This window comes from Choloepus didactylus, chromosome 18 (genome assembly GCF_015220235.1).
Source record: "Choloepus didactylus isolate mChoDid1 chromosome 18, mChoDid1.pri, whole genome shotgun sequence".
Taxonomy (NCBI): Eukaryota; Metazoa; Chordata; class Mammalia; order Pilosa; family Megalonychidae; genus Choloepus; species Choloepus didactylus.
Genome location: NC_051324.1, coordinates 24704736 through 24720670, shown reverse-complemented (window position 1 = coordinate 24720670; position 15935 = coordinate 24704736). Strand labels below are relative to the sequence as shown.

The 15935-nt window shown below is 38.2% G+C and overlaps 1 protein-coding gene across 2 annotated transcripts in view; it reads right to left on the bottom strand.

Annotated features, from left to right (window-relative positions):
• Positions 1–6704: 6704 nt before the first annotated feature.
• The window catches only part of GOSR1 (golgi SNAP receptor complex member 1), a 77309-nt gene continuing 68078 nt past the window's right edge, over positions 6705–15935 (bottom strand). For both annotated transcript variants that reach the window (XM_037808936.1, XM_037808937.1), the window contains exons 8-9: positions 13585–13667; positions 6705–10665 (exon numbers count right to left, since the gene is read on the bottom strand). In XM_037808936.1, coding sequence (XP_037664864.1) covers positions 10541–10665; positions 13585–13667 — 208 coding nt within the window. In that variant the 3' untranslated portion in view covers positions 6705–10540. The remainder of the gene's footprint in view (positions 10666–13584; positions 13668–15935) is intronic.

Below are 15935 nucleotides of genomic sequence, written 5' to 3'. Positions count from 1 at the left end.
GGTTAGATGAGAGGCAGGGCCCCCAGCTCAGAGGCAAGCTGCTACATGCACTCAGGTAATGGACAGTGGGGGCCCCAGCTTGTGGGACATGCAATGCGGCACACGGAGAGAACTGAGGACCTATTCCAGGGTGAAAAACACAAAGTGCCATATCCTCAGCTAATTATTCATGAAAATAGAATTGTACCACGAATTAAGTGCCATATTTCTTTAATGATAACTTGTCATTTTGGGAGAAATGATTATGTTTAAACCATACTTTTTGGCACTATGTTAAAAGTAGCTATAAACTGTATTTGCCTGCACCCCTCAAGCTGTGATTTCATAAGTAAAAGATCGGATGTTTGAAAATATCTAAAAGTAAATACCAGTTAAGAGAAAGTGACTGCTTCCTAGCAGTTTTATATTTCAAGAGAACTTTCAAGTAATAGTGGGAAGGGAAACTGAATACCACAGGTCAGGATAACACACTTAAAAGATAACTTTTACACTACTGAGGATGAAGGCAAGCCAACCAGTACCTTAGGGAAACTACCCAACCAAACAAGAAAAAGATCAACACCCAAATAAACTACCTCAAGCAAGTACCTGTCTCAGGAACCCAAACCAAGGCCCTCCGCATCAGAATGTGAATGAATGGTCTGTGTGGCCAATAGAATACGGCAGAAGCAACGTGTGCTACTTCTAGGGTCAGCTTATTAAATGCAGTGCAGCTTCCACCTTGGCTCTTGCATGGCCTGTTTGGGGGGAGCCAGCTGCCATGTTACGAGGGCCCTCTGTTGAGAGGTTCACATAGAGAAAACCCAACCAGCCAGCACCAACTTGCCAGCCGTGTGAGTGAGCCACCTTACAAGTGGATTCTCCAACCCCAATCAAGCCTTCAGATGACTGTGGTCCCAGCTGACATCTCACTGCAACCTCATGAAAAACCCTGAGCCAGAACCACCCATCCAACTGCACCACATCTGAATTCCTGAACTTCACAAACTGTGAGGGATAATGAATGGTTACAGTTTTAACAACAACAACAACAATAAAAAGTCATGTTGGCCACTATTAAAGGTCCATATTAGATCAGAAAAAGCAAATGAGAAAGGAAAGGACTATTATACACAGCAATGAGACATGAAAGTCAACAATATTAACAGCAAAAGGGAAATACAAAAACATGCACAATAACCAAGCTCAGAAATGGAAATGTGTTTGATTAATAAAAGGCAGATACACACACACACACACACACACACACACACACACATATCTGTATACATATATCTATGACTCTCCAGTCTCCAGATTAAAGCTATACTCTCACAACTGGGTTAGGGTGAAAGAAGGGACCTGAGATAACGTTTATAACATTTAAGAAAATTATCAAACTGATGAATGAGGATGCTATTTACATTTCTCTGTAAAGGATCATTATTGGTTAGTTTAACAATAAAATCAATTTTAAAGGAAACATAACTTTAGGAAAGTGAGGAGAATCTAGTCAAGTGATCTCTGGGATTCCTTTAAGCAGCAAGTCAGAGAATTTCCAGCATCCAATCTTCTTAGCTTTTAAGTATTTTCAGAAGGTTAGTAACAGGAAAGAGCTTTGCAGGCTGCGCAGCTTTGCTGAGGTGGGAAATCCTAGCCAAGCCAAACTGAGCTGAAGCCCATTAGGTTAAAAAGTATCCTTGTCTGTTCTAACTCAGCCATTCAAATCCTGTCTTCTGAAGGAAGATTACTTGTTTTTTTTTTTTTTTCTCCAGTGTTTTGCTTTAGAAAAAACAAGAGAAAAATGTTCTGATAGCCAACAGCTCTCTGGCATGAGTGAGATTCTCCAGCCACCTTTTTACTTACTTCTAGGCATCTATTATATCAGACAAGTGTTTATTGGGGTACAGCTTCAGATTTTTCTACAAGGAAAGCCTAGTTCAGATTTGGCAGCCTGTCAAAGTCATTCCACTTTGAAGGGAAATGCACGAGTGCCTTTGTTTGGGCACCACTAATTGAGGATCTGTGGTGATTTGCTTTGCCAGCTTTGGCCTCTGCACTCTCTAGGAAGAACTCCTAGGTTCTAAACTAGAAGTTTTGAGGAGGTGGGCAGGGAGTATGGCGTAAATGGCAATCCAAATTTAAGTCACTTAAAAAACACTTTTTGTGACATTAATGCTTTAGTCCTTGTAAAGTAATAATTATTAACAAGCAAGTCCTCTGTGTTAAAAGTTGCCTAGTAGGGAAGAAGATGGCGGCTGAGAGGAGTGGAAGTTAGTTAGTCCTCCCCGGAGCAACTAATAAACAACCAGGAACAACTAGTAAATGATCTGGAATCACTGCTGGGGGATGACCATGACTGCATCAACCTGAACTGGGAGGAATGCTTGAGATCGCAGCATGGAATCTGTGAGTAGAAACTGCAGATCTGAGCTGGGAGCTGCCTTCCCCCACAGCAGCCTGAACGGCAAAGCCTCAGTGTGATAGACAGCAGCATTCTCTTAACAAGTGAATGTACCTAAGTCCAGCTCCAACTGAGGTTTTAATTGGCAAACGTGGACTGATCAATGCAAGCTGCAAATCCCCAACAAGCAGACAGAAGCTTTTAATGACGACTCACCTTAAAGAGCGAGGGAACTTCTCTATCTTGGGAGGGGGAACCCAGAGGACAGGGGGCTATCTCTGGCTGACGGGTAAAACGGGGCCGTGGACTGACCCTGAAAGGGAACTTTCTGTCCCTTTTTCTCTCTCTCAACCAGAGCAGCTCAGTGGAGAAAGCCTCAGTCATTTTCAGCTCACAGTGCTCTGCAGTGGAGAATGCCTCAGCCATTTTCATCTTGCAGCACTCTTACCCAGACAAAGGTGGAGATATCAGAGTCAGAGAAACAGAGAACCTATTTAAATGTAAATGAAATCTCCCTAGGTGGGGGAGTATCTTCCCTAAGAGGAAAGAAGTGGTGCCCAGCTTTACTACCTGTCTTCCATTCAGAACCAGACCCCAGAGCCTGGGAGAAAACAGCCACAGGCCACACCTACTTACACAAGTCAGGAGCTAGAGGCTGACAGGAGCCACCTGCTGGGAAGGTTAGGAAAAACACAGTGGCTTGAGGCCTAGCACAGTGTGTCCACCTTATAAGACACACCCTCAGGGAAAACAGATATTGAATATTTCCTCCTTCTGGGACCTGAGCCTGTTCTGGTCTGGGAAAACCTGATTGGGGTAACCAAGGAAACCAGATGCCTAGTCAACAGAAAACTACAACCAACACTAAGAAAAATGAAGTTATGGCCCAGTCAAAGGAACAAACTTACACTTCTACTGAGATACAGGAATTGAAACAACTAATGCTACATCAGTTCAACAAGTTTAGGGAAGATATGGCAAAGGAGATGAAGGCTATAAAGAAAACAGTGGGAGTATATTAGGTAGAAATCAAGTTTGAAAAAACTGGCAGAATCTATGGAAATGAAAGGCACAATACAAGAGATGAAAGACACAATGGAGACATACAACAGCAGATCTCAAGAGGCAGAAGAAAACACTCAGGAACTGGAGAACAAGATACCTGAAATCCTACACACAAAAGAACAGATAGGGAAAAGAATGCAAAAATATAAGCAACGACTCAGGGAAATGAATGACAACATGAAGCTCATGAATGTATGTGATATGGGTGTCCCAGAAGGAGAAGAGAAAGGAAAAGGGGCAGAAGCAACAATAGAGGAAATAATCAATGAACATTTCCCATCTCTTATGAAAGACATAAAATTACAGATCCAAGAAGCGCAGCATACCCCAAACAGAATAGATCTGAATAGACCTATGCCAAGACACTTAATAATCAGATTATCAAACATCAAAGACACAGAGAGAATCCTGAAAGCAGCAAGAGAAAAGTGATTCATCACCTACAAAGGAAACTTGATAAGACTATGTGCAGATTTCTCAGTAGAAACCATGAGGCAAGAAGGGAGTGGTGTGATATATTTAAGATACTGAAAGAGAAAAACCGCTAACCAAGAATCCCATATCCGGCAAAACTGTCCTTCAAATATAAGGGAGAGCTTAAAATATTTTCTGACAGACAATGAGACAGTTTATGAACAAGATACCTGCTCTACTGGAAATACTAAAGGGAGCACTATAGACAGATAGGAAAAGACATGAGTGAGAGGTTTGGAACACAGTTTTGGGTGATGGTAGCACAGCAATGTAAGTACACTGAATGAAGATGACTATGAATATGGTTGAAAGAGGGAGGTTAGGAGCACGTGGGACACCAGAAGGAAAGAGGAAAGATAAAGACTGACTGTATAACTTGATGAAACCTAGAGTGCTCAACAATTGTGATAAAATGTACAAATATGTTTTTTCATGAGGGAGAACAAATGAACATCAACCTTGCAAGGTGTTAAAAATAGGGAGGTATTTGGGGAAAAATATAATCAATGCAAACTAGAAACTATAATTAACAGAATCACTGTATTATGCTTCCTTTAATGTAACAAAGGCAATATACCAAAGCTAAATGCATGTAAGAGGGGGGCATAAGGGAGGGTATGGGACTCCCAGCATTGGTAATGTTGTCTGACTCTGTATTCTACTTTAGTTTAATGCTGTTTTTCCTTCTGGTGCTTCTTAGCTGTCATTTTTTTTTTTTTCTCTCTCTCTTTTTCTTTTTCTTTTTTCTCTCTACCTTCTTTGACTCTTCCTCCTGCTTTGTGGAAGAAATGGAGATATCCTTATATAGATAGTGGCGATGGTGCTGAATACATAAATATGTGACTATACAGGGAACCACTGATTGTTTACTTAGGACAGAATGTATGGTGTGTGAACAAAACCGTTGTAAAAGAAATGGGTTGATGAAGAAAACTTGAGGGCACTATATTGAGTGAAATAAGACAGACACATAAAAGCAAATATCGCAGGGTCTCACTGATATGAACTAATTACAATATGTAAACTCATAGACATGAAACATAAGTTACCAGGATATAGAATGAGACTAAAGAATGGGGAGCGGTTTCTTATTATGAGCAGAATGTCCAACTAGGTTGAACTTAAATGTTGGGAAATGAACAGAAGTGATGGTAGCACGTTGTGAGAATAACTAACAGTGCTGAATGGTGTGTGAATGGGGTGGAAAGGGGAAGCTCAGAGTCACATATGTCACCAGAAGGAAAGCTGGAGGTTAAAAGATGGGAATGTATAAAACAGTGAACCTTGTGGTGGGCAATGTTCACGATTAACTGTACAAATATTAGAAATCTCTTTCATGAACCAGAACAAATGTATGACTCTATAAATAGAAGTTAATAATAGAGGGGCATATAGGGAAAAAATATACCCATTGCAAACTATATACTACAGTTGGTAGTATTTTAACGTTCTATCAACAGTAACAAATGTTCTATACCAATCCTATGAGTCTACAATGGAGGGGTGGTGGTTAGGGGTATGGGAAGATTTGAGTTTCCTTTTTTTGTCTTTATTTCTTTTCTGGAGTAATGAAAATGTTCTAAAAATTGAAAAAAAAAATTGTGGTGATGGATGCACAATTGTATGATGGTACCGGGGCAACTGATTGTACACTTTGCCATCTTTGGATAATTGTATGGTATGTGAACAATCTCAATTAAAAAAAACAAAAAAACAAAACTTACAAGTCATAAAAAAAAAACAAAACTTGCCTATTAGTTAGCATATCCTTGAAAATAATCAAGCTACAAGACTTTAGTTTCTAAACATATCACCTTTAAAATAAAAGCAGTATCAGTGGTTTTAATTTCTCACCTAATCATACAGCATGAGTTAAAATATTTTGTTGTGGAACTAGCAAAAGATTTGGCTTCAAAGAGCCCTCAAGATTAAAGTCCTTGCTTTCCCATTTACTCTGTGATTTTGAGCAAATTACTTAATCTCTCTGGGCTGTTTCCTTATCTGTAAATGGGAAACCTACTTCACAAAGTTGTGCACACTTACAGGGCTGGGCACATATTAAGTAGCCAAAAAAAAGGTCAGGATCATCAAGAGAGGTGATACTTCGGAAGCCACATGAGTGGAGGGGAGGAAAAGCTGGGGCAGCTGAGAAACGGAGGACAGTGTGGTCAGATAAAAGGATGAAGAGGGGAATAGGGAGCAACTGCTACTCGGTACAGGCTTTCTTTGGGGATGATGAAAATGTTTTGAAACTAGAGTGTAGTGATGGTTGCACAACTCTGTGAAAATACTAGAAACCACCAGTAAACTTTAAAAGGGTGAATTTTATGGTGTGTGAATTATATCTCAACTATGTTATTTTTTTTTAAAAGGTAAATAAGAACAATCGAAGAGGTAATGGAGAATGAAGTATTTCCAGAATCTGGTGGGATGGGATACTAAGTTCTGATCTATAGGATAAAGGGTTGTTATTTAGGGAGGGTGAGAACCTGTTGTCCTTGCTAAATTCTACAATTTTATATTCTCATCATTCCTCCTGAAGTTTCAAGTTGATAAGAGGTTCTATTTTATTTCTCAGCTAAAATATTAGTGGAATATTTATATGATGGTTTTTAAATAACAGATGACAGCTTTTCAGCACCTGTACTGTAGTGTTTCACTCTGGGTTTTAAGAGATCATGAGAATACTTATCAACATCAAAGATATCATCAGAATCACTATTCCCAAATTGCCTCACTGATTAGTGTCCCAATATCGTAACATAAACAATCACAGGCACAATGATTTAGATTTCTAATTTATTAAATTACTTAACAAAGCTTCTTCTATACAGTCAGAAAATGCACATTAGATGAGAACAAAAATTAAGTACAAATACAATAAAATTGGTTCCAAGAAGCTATTTTAAAAGCAAAAAATTAGAAAGTGCATTTGGAAAAGAATAGATTTTTAAAAATCTGTATTGGCATTTTTCATGAGGAAACATCCTCCATCATGGTAAAGTGAGATTGGAATTGATTTTCCTCCCTTAGAATTAACTGGATGGAAACGGATGCAAATACTTCGCTACTAAAGTGAAATTTAAAGCATAAAGAAAAGGAGAAAGATCCCTCAGAACATGGCTCAGTTTTGTCTCCACTTCCTATCCTTAATGCTCACATCCTTAAAATTCAGTTGTTCCTGTCATTTTCTTTTCCCCTATAAAAACTAAGGGTATGTTGGTCTATAAAGGAATAACAAGAGTAGTTTATCAAGACCATTAAGAAAAGCTGCATCTTTTTGGAGACCAGGATAAACAACCCCTAACCCAAAGGGAGACTGGAACCCATCACTGTAATTTTCTGAGTAGTGGAACCCATTTGTTCTTTAGTTACATTTGACACAAAGTTCATGGCCATTTATCCCCAACAACTTAGTATTTCATATTAGAAAACACAGTCTATCAGTTCCCCAAAATCATATCAGGCTAAGGAGTAAACATGAGGGATTAGAAACCAAAAAGGGTAGTCCAGTTCTTTAAAGGCATTTTCATCAGGTTGAGATTAAAAGTGAAATAGAAAGTTAATGGTGGGAATGCAAGTCCAACGACTCAATTTCCTACAGCCTAAAAGTCATTAATTGATTTGCATCAAAAGGCTCAGTAAGTACATTTTCCTATTCAGATCAGATGTATTCAGCATCCAGTAGGGAAGACTAAGGTAATTACCTGGTTTCAGGTACAAAATGTGCCCTCATGATGTGCTCTCTCACCATCTGTCTCCATTCTCAGGGTTTTACTCCCGTCCCTGATCTGAGTTCTGGGAGGTATAGAAAAAGCCATTCTGTAAAAGTGAATTTTGATACAAAGGGGAGAATAATGGGAATCCTTCAGGATCATTAATAATAATAAAAAGAATGTGGAGATTGCCAGGATGGATATCTGGGCTTGCATTTGACTAACAGATCAAACATCTTTACTAAGGCAAGGTAATCAGTACACATTAAGACAAAATCTCAGAAATACACCTTTTGGAATTTTCTGTCCTTTTTGTTGCCATGGTTTTTCATATTAGCCAGTGAAATACAAAGTTTTGAGCGGTTACTAAAAAGAAAGGAAAGATTCACTGTATAAGACAATCACTAAGGGAGAATAATTTTAAGAGGTAACATTTACTTGGGACCAGGAATAGAAAATTCCTTCTGTTCTCCTGGTTCTGACTGTATAAACAAGTAATTTACTGTTGGCCCCTGAGCCTAGCAACTGGTCTGTATGGAGGACAGCAATAAAGGGGAGAAGATGAAGATGGTTAATAAAAAAATACGTCAAATGGCATGAAACTGAAGGAGAGTTCAAATCAGCTATCACGGTATGCAAAATGAGCCCCGCGCAGTGAATGGCACACGTCCATTCTCTTGCTTCGGGGTTTCTTTCTGCAAAAGCCACAAGAGGTAAGGAAGAGCCCTGTCCATCCACATTTGGCCCAGGGACACCTCATTATGTGCTACAGCACTGAGGGGTTTGTCAGAACATCTATACCAAGCCTTTTCAACTTCCTTGGAAGAACTGGTTTCTTTATTTCCATAAAGAAAATAACCAACAAAATTCTATTACTTCATATAGCCCTAATGGAAAGGCTCATCAGCCATCAAAATTGTTTGCTTAGTTGCAGCAAGATAGATCAGCTCGTGTCCTCATTTTACTTTCATACAATCAGCTTTAATGAATGCACCAAATAATCAGACCAGTAAAAAAGACTGGCAGTATAATTAAATAAATAATTTTATTTGTGATACTTCAGATTTTATAAATGCCAAATATATAGCAACCTAAAGTCCTATAAATTCTAGCTGAGGCACAACCACCGATCAAGGCCCTTTGAAAAATCAAAGATAATAAAGTGTCAGGAAAGAGAAGTTTTGTTCTCCCAACAGAGAATTTAATAAATGAACTTAACTCCCTGATCCTTTAAGGTTCACACTGAAAAAACTTAACTTTCTTTTAAGGGCATCCCCAAGCAACTAGTTGATCAATCAACCCATATTTAGAAAAATAAACCCCATAATTAAAAAAAATATATAAAATGCCCTTCCTACCCAGAATGTAGTAAAACTTTTGACGCCAGAATGAAAAACCTCTGCAGTCTCTGTATCACTGGGTGTCAGCCTACCCATCAGCCTGTATATCAAGTTCATCTGAACAACAGTATTCACACAGCATGATGTAGTTAAAAAAAAAAACTACATGCTAATATCCTTTTATTCCCTGTGGCAGTTGGAAACCTAAATTCTAAATACCATAGTAAATCCCATGGTGAAGAGCAACCTTCTTTCTTGGTGAGAAGTACAGCTGTTGAAGTCTTCAAACTATTTGTGGTAGTTCAGTTAGACAAGACATAATGAATTCACAGAAACTGAGAAAATGGTTAAACTTGAAAAGAACTCTGGCGTCCATTTAAAATTTTGTCACTGTTCGGGGACAGTTAAGAGAGATAGGTACAGATGGAAACAGTCTGTCACAAGTACCTTCAGCAGTGAAACCATTCTCTGGATGTTTGGAAAAGCTTAACAGGTTTGGAATGAACAGGTTTTCACAGAACACAGAATTCCTAGAACATCAGGCAGTTCTCAAACTTTTGCTCATTAATTGTGGAGAATTTACAAATGGAATTATTTGGATGGCAACCCCTCAATGTCTTTTTACAGCTGGCTTGTCGAATAGATCTCTTTGAAAATTGAGCAGTCTCCTCACTCAGTATTAGTGTTAATCTCAACTTGATGAGGAATAGTTTGGGGGCATTGACAGACACTGGCTATTAGTTTCTTTTGACATGGTAGAACTGACATCTCATTTTTTTGTAGTAGCATATATTAATCCAATGGAAGAAATAAAAAAATGAAAATGACTGTCTCCTTAAAAAAAAATCCATCATTCTTGATGCTTTTCCAGTGATATAGTTAACCCCAGTGTGTTCACAATAAAAAGAAAACAAAAGAAAAAAAAGCTTTTTATTGCAGCATTTGTCTTCTGTTTACAGACTACTTCAGCCATGCTGAGGTTGATGTGTCAGCATCTCAAAGAATCTGAGAAAAATGGAATCTTCCTGGAATACCAAAAGAACTGGGGACATGGAGTAGAAATCTATAGCACAGACTATCAAGAACTGGTTTGTAATTTCTTGCCATTTCTTATTTCAAGTGGGAAATAAAAGGACAAGAGCTACTTTTATTTACAGCCCAATCTGGTGGCTGAAAGAATAATAGCCTTTGGATACAAAGAAACCCGGTGTTCTGGAGAATCCAGCTGTGAGACCTGGCTTGTCATCGGGTTTCCACACTATCTCTGAAGCACAGAATCTCTGTGTCTGATTGGTTTACTTACCTCCTAGGGAGACAAAAATAACTGAAAACGTTTTTTTAAAATCAAAAACAGGGAGAAATGTGTGTTAGAAAAGATAGCACAGAAAATCTGTGGCTTCAGCTCAACTTGACCATATTGCAAAGTCCATCACTATCAGTCTTGAATTAATCTTGCTGGTCAGGTTTAATCATCAGGACAATCAACTTCTCCCTCCCTCTTTTCCTTATTCCAGATCAGGGCGTGAAAGTGGTGGTTGTCAAGAGTCCCTGGAGATGTACCATCAATGGAAAGCATAGAGCAGCAATAGAATAGTACAGACACCAATAACACCACCCAGGATAAGTGAGTCTCGCCGCTTCCTAAGGTTGATCCGCTGTATCAGGCTGTTCACAGCAGGAAAACGATCTTTGGAAAATCTTTATTAAGGTCATATGTGGAAGAAGTCTCTATAGAGGGAGAAGCCACAGAAGTCACAAAAATAGAGATCAGTGGAGTCCAAAAACAATAAAGTGACAAGAAACAGAGGGAAAGAAAATTTCACTGCATGAGGCTTTAGCAAACACACATGGCCAAAAATGAGCTTGCCCTACTGCTCAAGATCCCAAACAAATTCAAGTCTTCTAGTCTTGGATATGGAACAGAAATAAGAACAAATAATAAAAACAAATTAAAACAGAGGGAAAAGAAAATAATTATGACAGTTAATATATTGAGTGTGACTGCCGGACTTTAGGCCATGATGGGAGCCAGTGCAGCCAAGGACAGAGGGACCCTGTGGGGCTGGGAGGCACAGGCACAACCAGCCACTCCCACCACCACCCTAGTCCATTTCTTGCCCTTTTGTTTCCCTAGCTCCCCTCATGCCCCCACACTTCAGGAGACAGGAGTTTTGCCTGAAAGGTTTTAAAGAAATATCTGATCTTCTCTTTCACAGAGTGATAATTCCCCTTGGATTCAGGCAATTGGTGAATACCAACTCTAGGGACCGTATAGTTGACTGCTTGTGAGTTATTTAAAATTTGTGTGTTATTTTGCAGCAGTAGGCAGGCTGTGGTAGGAAAATGGGTTAAACTGCTCTGGCTATCTTATTTGGAGGAACATAAAAAAGGAAAGATAGGAAATTCTCAATTTTAGGGGTTTTATAGCAGTCACAACTGTGTTTGACTTAATATTTCATAATATCTTCATACTCTTACTTGTTTGACCGCTGTATACCAGTGCACAAGCCTGTGCCTCCTATACTGCTCTGTATTTCTGGCAACAGTTTCTGAGAATATGCCTGCAGGTGCATCCTCTTTGTTAATAACAGTAATAATAATATGATGATGATGATGACAAAACCGCCTAGGATACCAGAAGAGCTAGAATAATCCCCATTCCCTTTGAAACCTTGTTGCATTTTCTTTTAACAAAATGACACTCACCAAGGACTGTATTTATTTGTGTACTTATAGAGTCTATATATTATATGATTAGAACTGACAGTGTCTTCTTTTAATACTGAATTTTCCTCTCTGTCTGGAATACAGCCTTACAATTCACAGACATTAATGTGTTTTTTGAATAAATTAATGAGTGAAAATTTAAACACAACAGTTTGCAGAAGCAGTTTTAAAAATGTAGAAATATTTGTTGAAATAATGGGCAAAACTTTTATAAAGTAAAAATCTCAAACAGAACAAATATTTAATCATTTCTTGCTTAGTAAAAGAAGGATAAACAAATTCCTCTAGTGGGATATAAATTTTTGGCACTAGGAAACCCTGTCTATAGTGAACATAGTTTTGTCCATTTTACTTTTAGGAAACCACCTTTCCCCCTTCTGTAATAACTTAGTTCTATCCATGTAATAGGGTGGAGCTAACCTCAGGTGTACATACAAACTCAGTATTGGCCACTAAGACTGGGTTAGGAATATGACAACCATAATCCTCTTTGGGACTTTTGCCCCTTCTGTTAGAAAAGATACCCTTTTTCCATGAGGATTTCTGGGCTGGCAGAAGGTGACTCTTCAGCCATCTCTACTGCCATGAGGAGAAAGCTCACCTGAGAATGTGGACAACTCACAGGAAAGCAGAGGTAAGAGATGGGGTAGGCAAGAGAGGGGAAAGGCAGATTCTTGATAAAATCTGAGGCCTTGAATCAAGCCATGCCTTAAGCCAGATTCTACCTCTGGGTTTTACAGTTTATAAACAAATTGATTCCCTCCTTTTCCCCCTTTGTTTGTCTGAATAGAGACTACCACCTCTCTATGGAGCCCTAACTCAAACACATTTTGTTTGAGTTTTTTTTTTAACACATTCTTTTGAATGACTAAAATTTTCAAGTGGCTGATTTGTACCGGGCACTATGCTAGGCTCTGGGATACTGCTTTACCCTAAGAGGATTTACGGTCTGGTAGGGGGTAAACAGGTAGAGAAGATGAGAGGGCACAAAGAGGGGTGGTGACAAATTCTAACAGAAAATTGGGAAATGTTTCAATCATTGCTTTAAATGATCCAGCTACCCATTTTCACCATCTCTATTTCAGAGTTTCTGCTAAATATAAACGCTTTCATAATCACTAAGTAGCTTTTGCTGTTGCTGGTAACCTAGTTCATAGTTTAAGAAAGACAACATGACTTCATGGAAAGAGTAAAGAGGACATAAAATCTGAACATCCAATTTGCTATTTACTTGCTATGGCTCTAGGCCAAGCCACTTCTCTGAGTCCAATTCACCAATGGGTTTCTTGGAAGTATTTTACTCTAATTTAAATTGGGAAACTCAGGAATTAAAAAGGTCAAAGTCACAGCAAACAAGCAAAGAATATATCCTAGAATTCAGCTTGTACATCATATGTCACAGTGAAAACATTCTATTAGCAGTTACAACTCATCTATTTATACGGCTGTCTCCTTCCTTTCCCTTCCACCCTTCCAGGCTTCTGCTATGACTTATTCTCCAAACTGGAGAAAAAAACATCACTTATGATATTGAGGTAAAACTAATGCATACTGTATATACATGGATTCAAGAGCTTTTAAAATGTAAAATAACTTTGTGAATGATTTAAAGTTCATATTTAAAATTTTTTCTAAATCTACTAGTGTATAACATAGTATTAAACCTCTGGTTTACAATCTTTTAGAAATGGTACTAAATGGCATGAACTTACACAAAGGAGTGCAACAGGGTATGTTCCTATTATATAATGTTATTTATGGCTTCTACTGCTGTTGATGATTGCAAACTGCCAAAAAAAAAAAAAAAAAAAAAAAAAAAAGTGCACACTGCCCCCTCCCCACCTTGAAAACAAAGATTTCAAACTTTCAAAAAGGATACTGGCCAAAGTGTTCATTCTGCTCTGAATTGACTTTAACATTCCTCTCTGTGAAGTCATATTTTCTTTTGTTGCCATAGCAATGCTGCAAAGGGAAAAAAGAGAAGAGAATTAAATTGGCATTTAAGATTATTCTACATGGATCCATCATATCCTTAAAAGTAGATCTGTGCAGGATAATCTAAGGTGGGCAACATCATCTTGAAAAGCACTTGGCAGGAAAATGTAAAACAAACAAATGAACAAAGTCACTTCTCAAGCCACCCATTCCCATTTTTCTGTTTGTCCTCTCTCTGTTGGCCCTGAATGATGACTCCATCCCCACTGCTCCTCTGATATCCTTTTGTACAAGGCAGTATGCCATTTTCTATGACTATTTAATCAAAATAACCTATAAAATAACACATTAACAGACAGACAAATTACATATTATAAAACCATCTTAAAATGTTTTAAATTACATGTTATTAAAGCTACTAAATAACCTTAATCAGGAAAAATTGTTGAGAGGGAAGTAGGGAATTAAAATCATAAAAACAGAACCAGAAGTGTACAGTATCTCAAAATATTCATAAATAAACTCAGTACAACCATCCTCAATTTATCAAAAGGCTATGTTCAAAAATTCTATTTGAGAACTAATTAGGCAGCTGATGAAGGTCACAGATTAAACATGACCCAGAGAAGGAAGAAGTCACTCTCTGCACAGTCTCTTCCATGTGACCACTCTGATGTTCTGTTTAAAGCATCTGAGTTATTTACCTTTTTGCCATCCCTTCAGGATTATTAACTTTCTATACACTTATCTCCCTTAGATATTAAAGTCCTAGAGGGCAGGTCAGCATCCAATAGGAACTAAAATACTATTGAGCAATTCTGACAATGTCAGAAACATTTAAAAAGCAACAACAATAAGGACAAAGGCAGACATGCTGGGAAGGGACCATCTGAAGCCACAAGTTCTCTTGAGATCTCCAGGGAAGGAGGTCAGGTAGGAGGCTACACTCCCAAGCAAGGAGAGAACCAGGGAACTGATGGCAAGGAAGACTAGGTTCTTCTTCAAGCCTGGGTTTCATTGACTCCCGAGGAGTCCAGAAGACAGTGGAAGAATTAGCACATGCAATCAACATAACCAATGAAATAAAACATTAACAGACAAATTACATGTTATAAAAGCATCTTAAAATGTTTTAAAGTACATATTATTAAAGCTACTAAATAACGTTAATCAGGAAAAATTGATGAAAGGGGCTGTAGTGCTGGACTGATCCTGCTTCCAGTCCCTGCAGTTGGGAAAGGACTGCTATTCACAGCCATAGAGACTGAGGAGCCGAGAGCAAAAGTCCACCAGCGGGTGCTATGTCCAGCCCCTAAGCGGAAAATTGCCAGGCTATCCACCAACACCTGGTATGCCACTTAAGAGTCTCTAACAGGTTGAACCATCTGGGGGCTGAGTGAATGCATTTTTGGACAGGGAAGCTCAGAGAATAAACCAATATGTATTCTATAGGAGGAAAATAACTAGAGGAAGTACTTCAAGCAAATGACAAATGACACAAAACTGAAATTTCCAGATTTGAGAAGGCAAAGAAGAAAAGTAAGGAGATATATAAAAAGATATTTAGCCAAGCATTGCTTCAAAAAAAGTAAAACAAAACAAAACCCCCCAAATGGAAACACTGAAATAGTATAATAGACCATGGTATAAGCACACTATGAAATAATTTTTGATTATTAAAAAGTATGAGTTAGTATTATTTCTATTAACCGGAAGTGACTAAAGCAAGCCACAGTATGTGTACAGTCTGAGTTCTTTTTATTTTAAGAAACAAATGAAATGTCTTTGTGTGTGTTTCTATGAGCAGTGAGAAAGGAATCAGAAAGATGCGTGACTCTCAGTTAATACAAGTTACTTCAGGGAGTAGGAATGGAGGGGCACTCTCAGGAGACTAACCTTTTCTTTATACATTTTTAAGTTATTTCAATTGTTACAATAAGAACATTGTACTTTTATATAATAAAAATATCTGATACAGAAAGTTGAAAAGAAAGAAAAAAAGGAATTCACCTGATTAAGAAATGTTAATAACATTATTTTCAGCCCAAGTCTACTACTGTGATTCACCTCAGTACCAGAGTTGAGTAATTTATAAAATCAGGTATTTCTGAAGGCAAAACTGTAGATTACGGTTGAAAACAAGATTAGTGGAAATTTGTATGAGGAGTCGCCAGACCCCAAAATCACTTTCTCAACTTGTTCAGCCAGGTGGCTGCCCCAGGCCCAGAGAAGACCTAGCACAAAAGAGACCTAGAGATACTGACAATTTGAAATACCCAGTGAAACAGCCAGGTC